The sequence below is a fragment of the Hipposideros armiger genome, unplaced genomic scaffold (genome assembly GCF_001890085.2).
Source record: "Hipposideros armiger isolate ML-2016 unplaced genomic scaffold, ASM189008v1 scaffold_182, whole genome shotgun sequence".
In the NCBI taxonomy this organism is placed as follows: Eukaryota; Metazoa; Chordata; class Mammalia; order Chiroptera; family Hipposideridae; genus Hipposideros; species Hipposideros armiger.
The window spans coordinates 2,786,471-2,798,590 of NW_017731532.1; the positions used below are offsets into that span (position 1 = coordinate 2,786,471).

General features: G+C 36.3%; 1 protein-coding gene across 1 annotated transcript in view; it reads right to left on the reverse strand.

Moving 5' to 3' along the window:
- Positions 1-7,674: 7,674 nt before the first annotated feature.
- Positions 7,675-12,120, reverse strand: part of EDIL3 (EGF like and discoidin domains 3) — a 254,908-nt gene continuing 250,462 nt past the window's right edge. The window contains exon 9 of the mRNA XM_019652587.1: positions 7,675-9,172. Coding sequence (XP_019508132.1) covers positions 9,023-9,172 — 150 coding nt within the window. The 3' untranslated portion in view covers positions 7,675-9,022. The remainder of the gene's footprint in view (positions 9,173-12,120) is intronic.

Consider the following 12,120-nt stretch of genomic DNA (forward strand, 5'->3'; position numbering starts at 1 on the left):
TATGAGAAGGTGTAAGGACCAGACTTTTATCAATTCTAGTTCTAGGAAAGCTGGAGATATCAGGGAAGCAATGCACACATCTAAAGGTGCAACCTGATTTGGAAAATAAACTTTGAAGCCAAGACCAACAATACAATTTTTGTTCTTGTCTTTTCTTTTTTTAATGTCTGAATGAGCTTAGTAGAGTAGAGAAAGCAGAATGTTTAAGGGCTGAATGGGAGGTTGTCACGTAAGCATAGTGGCTGAGAACATGAGATCTGAGATCAGAGTGTTGCGGGGAACCCAGACAGAGAAACAGAACACCAAGGCGTGGGAAGCAACATTTATTGATGCTGGCACTGGCTCAGCGGATTCACATCTAGAGGCTGAGCCCCGACCCGGGTGGGACTCGGGGCTATATACCCTGAAGTTTCCAGGTTGACAATTAAGATTTATTATTAGAACATGTGGCCATTGTGCTAGCTCCTGACTGGCTTCTGGGTGAGGTAGGAATTTGGAACGATTAAACGCGGAGGTCTAGCTGACCATACAGTCCAGTAATGTCTTTGTCTGAAGCCCGCGCAAAATCCTTAGTGACCACATGGTCTGGGAAGGCCGCTGTCTAGGGCCCACTGCTACAAGAGCACATGGGTTGATGGCCGGGTTTCATTCTGCAACAGTAGGGTGCTTAAACTGGCTGCACTTTAATTTCCTCATATATAACACGAAGATAGTATTACTGTCACCTCACAGACCACTTTTAGGAAGTAAATGAGATAATATATGAGATCTTCGTTTAGTCCTGGCACACAGTAAGTGCAATAAATATCAGAGCTCTCCATTATTATTTTATGCTGCATTCATTTGTCAATTAATACTCCTTTTCTTTGACCTCTTACATAGCCTACGACAATGGATTGTTTCAAAAATCTTATCATATTTCTGGGACTGGTGACCTTATAAAAAGAGAATGTCAAGAACTCAATATCTTCTTTTGTGGCATGCTAGGATATAAATTGGGAGAATACAAACTAATGTCTAAGTAATGGTTCCAGATTCGATTTAGGAAAAGAAAAATGTTCTATCATGTTGGTTCTTGTGAAAATGTGGATTAGACGGGTAGACAGTAGGAATTTTGTAGGTAGGTTTTTGTAGGTGGTACTGGATCAAATCATAAATGCGGTGGAGGAAAGGGCTCTTATAATTAAGCCACACAGCATTTTTGGCACATATCTTTATGTTGACCACCCCTGAGACAGTGTGAGGGTTTGAAGTGGATTTATGCCCAAATTCTTTGTGGCATAATTTAAAATATTTTAAGCAAAATATGCTGCCACAATGAACACACGCTCTATGCTTTATGAATAGTCTGTTTAATTCTGTGGTTCGGTACAAGTAGAACAAACTGGTCGACTCCAGTCAAATTCTTGCAGAGTCACAAGGTTGTGCTTTAAATATAACCTTCACTTCTAAATCCACTTTCAACTACATTAATGCGTAGATATTACAATGAAATACAATGAATGGGCTGTGCACCTTTGGAGTGATTCCGTGTATGTCACCATTTAATGTGGAATGTGAAAGAATCAGTGTGTTCTTCCAGCCTTTGTGGGCCTGACTGCAGGAAATAGCNGTTGCCATGGGCTACCGTGTGTAGCCAGCAGCCAGCGTGAGTGGCCAGCAGCCGCCGTGAGCAGCCGTCCAGAGGCCAGTGACTGATCTGCCTCGCCCGGGAAGAGTGCAATGATGGTGCCAACTTGGGCTAGTGAAGCAACGTCCTCCACAACTAGACTGAAGAACAAAACGACAGCAACTTGTCTGTGCCCCTTCCCCCGATTCCCCAGCACTGTTCCCATCCCCCAACTCACCAATAAAATCTAAAAAATAAATAAATAAATAAATATTATTTCTATCTACTCCTTGCCAGGCACTCAATAAATATTGCTGGTGAGGTAGGGTCTAGATTAGAGAAGATTAAACTCCCTCAGTTTAGGGAATGAGAACAAAGAGCAATTATATGATAGTAAGGGAGTATGAGTTCTTGACAAGTGGGAGATTGTGGTGAGAGAGTGGGACCTTAAAGTTTAAAATATCAAAGAATTAATAATATATGATAAGATCTTAAAATGAAGTAGTTATCTTGAATGCAGTGAAGGAAATAGTAGACATGAGGAATTCAAGGAACTGTAAGGCTAGATCTTGTGTTTGTCCAATCCAACTGGATCTGCAGCTTGCCTGGCATACAGGTAAGGTGATGGCTATAGACTGAATATTTGTGTCCCCTCAAAATTCATATGTTGAAATCCTAACTGCTAATGTGGGGGTGGTAGGAGGTGTGGTCTTTGGGAAGTAATTAGGTCATGAGAGGGAGCCCTCATAAATGGGACTGCGACCTTATAAAAAGAGACCCAAGGGAGCTTGCGTCCTCTCTCTCTGGTCGGTCATGTGAGGATACAGGAAGGGGTGCTCAGGGTCCTCACCAGACACCAGGTCTGCCAAGCCTGCACCGCGGACTTCCCAGCCTCCTGGACCGCGAGGAAGAAACGTTTGTTGTTACGGCACCAGTCTGTGGTATGTTGGTTCAAACAGCATGAGCTGAGACAGTGACTTTTAGTGTAGGCCTTTAAGGATGGGTAGGATGTTTCCAGATGAAAAAAAAAAAATGAGGATGGAAATGGCTTCAGTAGAGAATCAGAAATATGGAAACCGTTTGAGCCAAACTAGCCCAGCTGCGGCCTTAGAAATAGTGGCAACAGGAACTATGTGCACAAGGGATAAGAGAGGTTAAGCTCTATCCTAGGTAGAAGACTTCTCTTTTTCTGAGTGGCAACTTCTCTATATATTTAGTAATATTAGATGCTTGAGTGAGATCAGTCTCTGCTTACAATGACCAAACAGTTCACTTGACTGTGAACGTAAACACATATGTCTTACAAATATACAATATGAGTTTGAGAAGTTACGGAAAAGTCTATAACACTTTTAATATAATTATGTTCTACATTCTTATTTTCATGCGCACAGAGATGGGGAAAGAACTTTTGACTTGTAGCCACATAATATTAGCAGTGAAACATGAGCGCATGTGTTTAATTTAGATCCTGGGAATCATTAGGCAGCTGGACGAAGGTTCTGAACTTCCCTCTGAACACTGAAGAACATGAACAAACGGCTTTATGAGTTCATAATTCACAGTGTATTGTATCAGCCAGTCTCAAAACTAAAAATGTTGGTAACAGTTGGGCTAGAATCACTCTGTAGAGTGAAGTGCCCCCAAAGGCAATAGCACATAAAAATCCTGTTTCTAATTATGATCTCTGCCCAATGGGCTCATCCTGCACGCCTGAGCCCCATGTGCTGCTCTGGGCTCAGGAGGGCACTGTGTCACTGAGCCACTGGGTTCACAGTGACCACAAGAGAGCAGAAGTTAATATCAGAGTGCGACAGAGGATTGACTGGAGTGGCTGTTCTCAGGCTGCTGCTCAGTGGCGCGATTTAGTCAAGTAGGCAGAAGCCATGCTTTCGGTGACACTTACCTTAATACTGGATATGCCAGGGGCCGAGTCTTTCTAATGTACAGTTGCATTGCTTTTTCTCTTTGCTGTTTCTACAGTCATTGCTTTACTTCAGCTCATCAGCCCACATCCAGGCTGCTTCATATTGTCCTAACTGATCTCNCTCTGGGTCTTTTTTATAAGAGCACTAATCCCATTTGTTCCACCCTCTGACCTAAGCACCTCCCAAGGATCCCAAGTGCTATACCAGCACCTTTGGGATCAAGATTTCAACACATGAATTTAGGGGCAGGGTGGCACAGTCAGACTATAGTGGGATACTTCTGTTAAAATACACACACACACACACACACACACACACACATCTCACTTTCTTCACGATATTCCATTTTTAACCTTTGTTCAAGTCCTCTTTCCTGGGCTCAGGTGGAAAATGTCCCTGGCCTTGAGAAGAGCAGTACTGACCATGTCTGCCAGAGTCACAGGCCTACCATTGTTCTTTAAATTTCTGCTATATTCTAAGAAGTGAAACAAAAATAAAATATGTGTAGATCCATGTCTAATTTGTCATTTAAGCCATTTGTCACTGAAAACATTCCTTCTTTGTCACATACATGCAGGCTACTCCTTTGGCCTGATGATTATCCTATATGTCATCACAAAGCTGTTTTCATACTGGCCACGGGGGACGTATTGTTGGAGTGCACCATCAGTCTCACTGCCACCACTTCCTTTCCAGGTGGCAGGCAGGCTGAGCTTGCGTCGCAGTTCATCACTATTCCCATATTTATGTGTGGGCATATGAATGGCACTATGGGAACTTTATATAAATATGAAAGTGTGGTTCATGGCTTTGAGGATGTTAACATAAGATAAAATCAGAGGCAGTCACCATATGCAGTGCTTAATCTGTAATATGGTGACCATTTGCGGGTGCCACTATACCATATTTCCACATTACTGTTTTCAAATGATTCAATCAACTCCTGCCAAGATATGCAAAAGCAACTAAATGAGGAGCCTTTTCCAAAAAATGTTTTCCTATTTCTGCTACCAAATTCATCTAATAGAAATAACTCTTGGAGCAAGTGCCACTTGCCTACTGTGGAAAACACTTCATTTGGCGGCAGTGTTGAAATATCCAGTATGAATTATAGGCACTTACTGCAACAGAATCAAAGAATCCTGTTTCCCCATTTGAAATCAATAGAAAACATGCTACTTACACTAGGTGTTCTTTCTTCGTAAAGACAAGTAACAATGCATTTTGTTCCAGGCTTGTTTAGATACTTCTCAACTAGCAATGTGCTTTAATCCTCCATTTACTGGCTCAGGTAAAAGGGTTCTTCACATCTCAAAAGCTAGAGGCAATATTTTTCAAAAATAAATAACACACTAACATGATTGGTAATATTATTTAAACTAGCCTTTGGGAAGAGAAAGATAGAAAGCATTGCATTTTTGACAGTAAAAATTAATGTTTCATTACCAAAATCTTTACTTAAAATCATGTATTCAAAGCTGAAGTGCTAGGTGTATTAAAATTCTAGGTTACATGTAGAGAATATTTTCCATTCATGAAGTTATCTAAACAGATTTTTTTAAAAACAAATTTCTTCAACATGGTCAGACTTCCCTCCTTGCAATTCCAAATGTTTCTTTTTTTCTTATTTTTTACATATTGAGTAGTAATTTGAAAAGCCTCATAGTTGAAAATTTTCTGTTGAATAATTATTCTGCTATCACAACAAATTTTTACTACTTATACAAGTGTCATGATTGTTTATTTGCCTTACTGAAAATATATACTATAATTGCTTTTATTTAGTAAAAGCATATTTGTGTATGTTTGTGTGTGTGCAAAAACTAGGTAAGCAATGTAACTTCACTGAACCATTCACATTAAAATACAGATACATGGGAACACACACGGATATATGAAGACATGTAATAAGTTAGGATTGAGAACTGTCAGAGATCCACTGAAGCTCAACCACAGTCCGCATTTAATATCTTAAGTTTTTTTCCAGTTTTTTTTTTTTCAATCCTAAGAAAATATCTAAAAAGCGGGAAGTAAACAGACTATATTTTACCAGCGACTTCCAGAGAGGCAGAAACAGGGTTTATGGAGAAGCCATGTACTATGATTTTCTTTAAGCAACAGCTGAAGTTACATGGGTAAGTACATAAGAAAGATTGTATTACTGCTTACTACTGACTGGATCTCATCATTATGCTACTGAGGATCATGTACTTAAAAAACAATAGATGTAAGAGTAATAGCATCTGATTAACAATGAGCAGATCCACCCTGGAACACAAGACTTTAAATGTGTAGAAAGAAGTGACTTTGGATTATTAGTATTCAAATAAAATTTCCACAGCTTAAAGGAGCAGGAGAAATGTACACATTTTAATGATTTTAGATGGGCCAATTTTGCTGATATCAATATATATATAGAGAGAGGCTGTTGTAATTTCTATCGTTTTCTGTATTTGTTTAACTATCCTATACCAAAAAAACAAACAGAAACAACAACAAAATAACAATAAACAAACAAAAAAAACCACATAAACCAAGCAACTAGTTAAAGAGTAGTGGGCACTCACATTCAGACAATTTGTGTATTCTTACAAATGTGTTTAATTACAACTGCTTCAAAGGTATCCCAGATTTTCAAAAGTTTTATTTTAAGTTTTAAGACTAGACAAGGTCATACTGATTTTACAACATCCTACATGATTTAAGTATATATACAAAGAAAAAAAAACAACATTGGAATATTACACAGCTTGAAAGTTTGCAAAGGTTATTTGTGTCTTAGTTATTTCTGTACTTACTGACACATCAGACGCCAGCAGTGTTATATTTTATAATTTGTTGACTAGCAAAGATACAATCATTAATACCCTAAGTCTTCAAAATTCACACCAATCCTTATGAAGTCATTCAGAAAGAGAAAGTCAACCCTAAAATGAGAATTAATGACTATGACAAATGCTTTTTACAAGACATAGATAAAATGGAGATATTTAAAATTTTAATTTCATAGATTATAAAATTAGCATCTTGTACTTAGTTACACAATATGGTGAAGACTAGGTAATTCTTTTGTGCATTCTGCTGATGAGGTTTTACTTGTTTTAGTGTGAATTTAAAGAGAATAAATTTATTTCACTTTGATGTCACTGTTACCAGTGACACAAAAACTACATACTACTTTGCAATAATTACTAACATTTCCACATGTGGGAATCCCTTTATTGTCATGAATTTTGGGCACCATAGGACAAATAGATAGTCCATTCATCATGCCATGTTGGTGATGAGCATCTAGAGAAGAAAGAAAATTCACATGCAAGAAAAATTCATTTCAATGTATTTCTAAAAGTGACAAATATAATTTTAACAAACTCTTTTTTTAATATTTGTTTAAAAAACTATCAATAGAATAAAATTTAAAGCATCATAAGAAGCCATGAATAATTTTGAAAAACTAAGTCTTTACAAATAATTACTCAAAATTTTAAAAACATACTCTGTTAAGAATGAAGAATTGTGCATTAATCTACAAAGGAAAATGACTAGAAATTTGGTGGGACAGTAAGTCTTTAAAGAAGCAAGGGCTACTGGCTAGACAATAAGTGTGTTTATATTCTTGGACCTACATAGTTATTTGTAACATTACTTTAAAATTTAGCAAATTAAAAATATTTGCATCCTAATTTTAAAGTTATCTCAAAAGGATAATACTGAGGACATGGCAATTTTATTTTGAAAGATGCTGAAACTGATCACCATTTCAGATGCTTTAAATCAATAATTTCATATTAAGGCCTGAAGTGGGAAGCACATGGGCATAGGACAAATATGTGTCCAGGCAGTCCTAATTTTGCTCTTATTAAAAATACCATTATGATTGACTTTCTCTTTAAATTCTTTACTATGATTGAAGACCACTCCATATATACATCATTAAGAAAAGCTAATAACACATAGACAGACAAGACAGTAACAGTCTAGTGGCTTTTGTTTTGCAGCACAAATAATAAAAGGAAAAAAACAAAAAACTTAGCAGTGTTGCACAGGACCTCAACATTTCGTACACATACCGTACTTTCTTTTCCAGGGCCCTTAATTTAAACCTCCAATATTCTGTGTCTAAGCCTTATAAAATAAATAAGTGTAATGCTTACAAATTAGACATTGAGGACTTTTATGGAGGCAGTGTGAGCTTTGATTTGAGAAACATGTCAATGAGATCTCCATTATCAATGACAAATTGTTATGATGATTGCTTATTTTAGCAGGACCTTTGAAGCAAAATAAACAGAAATCAATTTTCATCTTGAAAATGGTTTACTAGTTTGTCATTAGTAAATACTTTTCTTCTTACAAATAACTGAACAAGGTGCTTTCCTGGGAAACCACTACCAGTTTCAAATCTTCAGAAAATTCTAGTTTCACGGGAAATGCAGAGATGAACAAAGAAATTATGAGTATGCATGGCCAAACTATGCATCTCTATGTTAATATTTGTATGTTAAAAAATTTAAAATAGACAAACAAAGAATTCATCATTCTATGTTAAAGCAAATATAGGGCTATGTAAATACCATCAAAATGAAGATTGAAATTTCTGTGTAAAGAAGCATAATACAATTTCATTGTTGTTTATTTAGCAAAATGGTAGTATTGGGTTCTTTATAGAGGAAGTATTTGGAAATTACATAGTTATAGCTTCCTTCAAAAATATAATTTCAGATTTAATCTACTGATATTAATTATGATCATTTTACTGATTTTCAATCATGTTCCATATATATAAACAAACATGATAACTACCTTAAGGCAAATTATAGGAGAAAACTCAACTGGAAAATATAAACAGATTCAGGCAATATACAATATAAAGGCTATAAAATTGAACAAAAAGAAAAGAAGATCACATAATCTCTGATTAAAAATAATAAAAGTAAAATGAGAATTATAATATCAGTTAGTACTACATGTTACAGATTCTTCTTCAAAATTCTGTTATAAACACTAACAGTGGTAGGCACAAGAAGACAATTAGGATAATGTAGAGTAACTACAGGAAAAACAAAAACAAAAACCTTATTGCTAACATTGCTGTATTCCTTTTATAAGAATGAGTTGCATATTGATTATAAAAGCTCCAACAACTCTTGCTTTTATTTGATAACTAGGAGATTTTTTTATCCTTGCTATTAAAAGAGTGCTACTTTCGTTCCCTAACATAGTTCACCCAGTGTGAATAATTCAGAAAGCCAAGAGAAAAGTAATTCACAGTTAATGTGATGCTGCTTAAGAAATTTAAATGATAAAAATCAAATTAAACCGTTGAAAAGGCAGGCTTAGACCTCCTCAGAATGACAGTTAGTGGCCTACCATAAGGTGAGCACTTTCCAGGAAAACCCCATTCAGTTTCCTCCCGATTTTGCACAGTTCATTCCATGGCGATAGAGAGACGGGAAATAGGAGGGTTGTGGGGTGTGCGGTCTCCTCACTCCTCCTCTGTGCAGCCCAGCAGCTCTGACCGCAGCGTGATTCTCCCGTACCAGGACCAAGGAAGGATTCTTATGTGCCGTGCATAGATGGGAGGGTCGATGACGTTTTTTCTGTGGGTATCATTGTCAAAATTGCCCTGGAAAACCTAGTGAAGGAGAGCAAAGAATATACATCATGTAGCTTTCTTCGTCTTGGGAATTATTTTCATTATTTTCTTGTTGGGAGCATTTTCCCCAAATGTGAGATTGATAACTAATCATGTTACGTTTTAAAAAAATATATTGCAGCTTCTTTTTATTGATCATTTTAAAATTAGATTGTCAACTGATGTTTAATTTAAAGAGTTAAATAAGATGGAAATTTGTTGTCTATGACAGGAATACATAGATCTATTATTTTTAGCTGCCCATCGGGCTTTTAAATTTATTTTTTTTAATGCAACAGATATTTATTTTTGCTTTTGTCACAAGCTAATGTTGGTTAGGCAGCTTGCTGAAGGTGCTGTCTTCTAAGAGGTGACTCACAGATCCAGGATGTTTGCAAATCACAGCCATCTTCTGAAACATGTGGCCTCCACAATCATCAAGGTACACAGGGAGAAAGATTTATTACTTTGCGCAGGATGTTTCAAAGAGCAAGGTATGAAAAAGGTATGGAAGCAGCTTACATCACTTCTGGATACACCTCATTGACCTTGACCAATTATATGACCCCAACCCAACTGAAAAGGAGGCTGGGAAATGGAGAGGAGCATACGGATATTTGGGGAGCATAACCCTTCCTATCACAGTGTCTTTTTGCTCACTTTTCACATATAGAACAAAAATAATCCATCTCCAAGAGAGACAACCTAATCAATGCTGTTTGTGAACTACATTGTTTTCTTTTTTTTCTTTTTTTGGCGTCTGTATTAATTCCTGGACCCATACAATACTGTTGTGACCATTGTGGCTTATAATGCCCTGAGCTACGGGCATGGCGTGACTTCTCCTTCATCTTTTGTTTCAAATCTTCTTTGAGCTTTTTTTCCCCAAGAGGCACTTATAATAACTTTGAGAAGTGCCTGCTTCAGAAGGAAAAAATAAAAACATTGAAAGCTTGATAGGAGTGGAATTAAATTATAAATCACTTTTGGAGAATTTCATGCATTTATAATCTTTAAAGATTTTACCATTTTTTTAACCTGTAGATTCTGAACATTTACTATTAAAGTCATTTCTATTTTATATTTATATTTTAAACTAATTTACATTTTTGTTTTAGGTCAACTAGGACAGTGAAAATCTCTTCAAGGTTTTTCCTTTTAACTTTATTAGGCATCTTATAATTGGAAAATACTTGTTTACTTGCTTGAAATCAAAACATGACTATGTGGCCAAAGGGAGACCTGAAAATAAAATTCCCAAAAAGGAGAAAAAAAAACCTTCATTATCACATGACGGAATAACCTTATTTTGGAACATTCTGATATTAAAGGAAATGTTTTAAAAAATGGTCTTCTAGAATAAGTTGGTTCAGTCTCACGGGATCACTAAAGGTTCCATGGAAAGAAAAAAAAATAACCATATTCTTCTTTAAACATCAAACAGCATGGCACTGATTAATAGAGGCAACAGACAAAATGGGCTAATCTTTTTGCTGGTTTCATGGAAAGATTGTGAGCGCAAACACAAAGTGCCATTCCCATTTGATGGGGGAACGACTTTTCAACTTGACACAAAATATATTGCAAAGGCTATTTTTGAATAACTATTTACTGAAGAAAAGACTACTGAATTAGGCCAAGTCCAGAATTCATCATCCTGGGATATCTGAATCCACATTCATTTAGTGAGAATTTTATCCTCTGCAATGCTCTGGCTTGATTGGCCAAGGAGGAACTAATTCTGGATTGAAATCTTACTAAATAACAGTGTCTCTGTTAACAAAAGCTTGCACGTAGAGGACACACCACACAAACACTCACCAAAAGTGTGAGAGAGATTGTCATTGCAACAGCAGAAAATAGGAAAGTACATTCTATGGTTTCTTGACATTCTCTCTGACATATGATATTGGATTCAAATGCTTCACTGAGACTGTGGTGTTACAATTTAATATGGAATCTAAAATCCAATTTCATAGCCCTGCTAGAGAACTTAATGTATATCTTTGGAATAATAGAGTTTAAATTCATTAACTTTTGTCCTAAGATCTATGACAGGCCAACATATACCACTTGTAGGGAAGGAAATACAGGAAGGAATAATTTTCAAGTCACTGGTCTTCAGCACATTTCCATAAGGAACTGTCAACCCAAAGGCAGTAGCTGAACTCTTAGTTATCACTTTATAATGGAGAATACACATAGAGAAAGTACATGAGCTTTGAAATGGCATACGGCTAGGACATTTCCTATTTAATGTGTGCAAGTCATAAATACTCGAATACTCATTAAAAAATTAAATGAAGTTTCATAAAAGGTGATTTAAAAAACAAAATGTCCACTGAAACACAGCCAAAATCTACATTAGAATCACATGAACCACAATCTAAAAGTACTTAAAATGTATTTTTATTTTCAGAGGTCTCTCAGTAACGACAGAGCACAGAACACAAAGCACACATTTGCAAATTCAAGCGTGACATCTTGTACTTGCTGGGCAAACATGTGGCACATATGCTGCTTTCTTGTCTCTAGCACTAGGAAGATCCTGCTTAAGAATGTCATTTTAATGTTTACCTGGCAAAGAAATGCAAACTCAGTATTTTTAGTTACCTTTACAAATTCTGTAAGAATTCTAGAAGAGTACTCTCACATGCACTTTAGAGGTTTAAGCACCTTGATTGAAATCAAAGTCTGATGGAAAACATTAAATCTCCAGGTAGAAGGGGAAGCATTATACGAGAAAGAGTCTTTGATTTATAAGATTTTAAAAAGAGTATGCATTGATTTCAGTTTCAGGAGACTTAATTAGCTGATGACAAGTTTGCTGATGTATTCAAACATAATAATGCTTATGGGTCTTTCAGGCTTTTTCCAACATATAGGGCCTTGAGAAAAAGACACTCAAGGTACTTTGGAGAGTCTTCAACAATTACAACCTAGGAGAA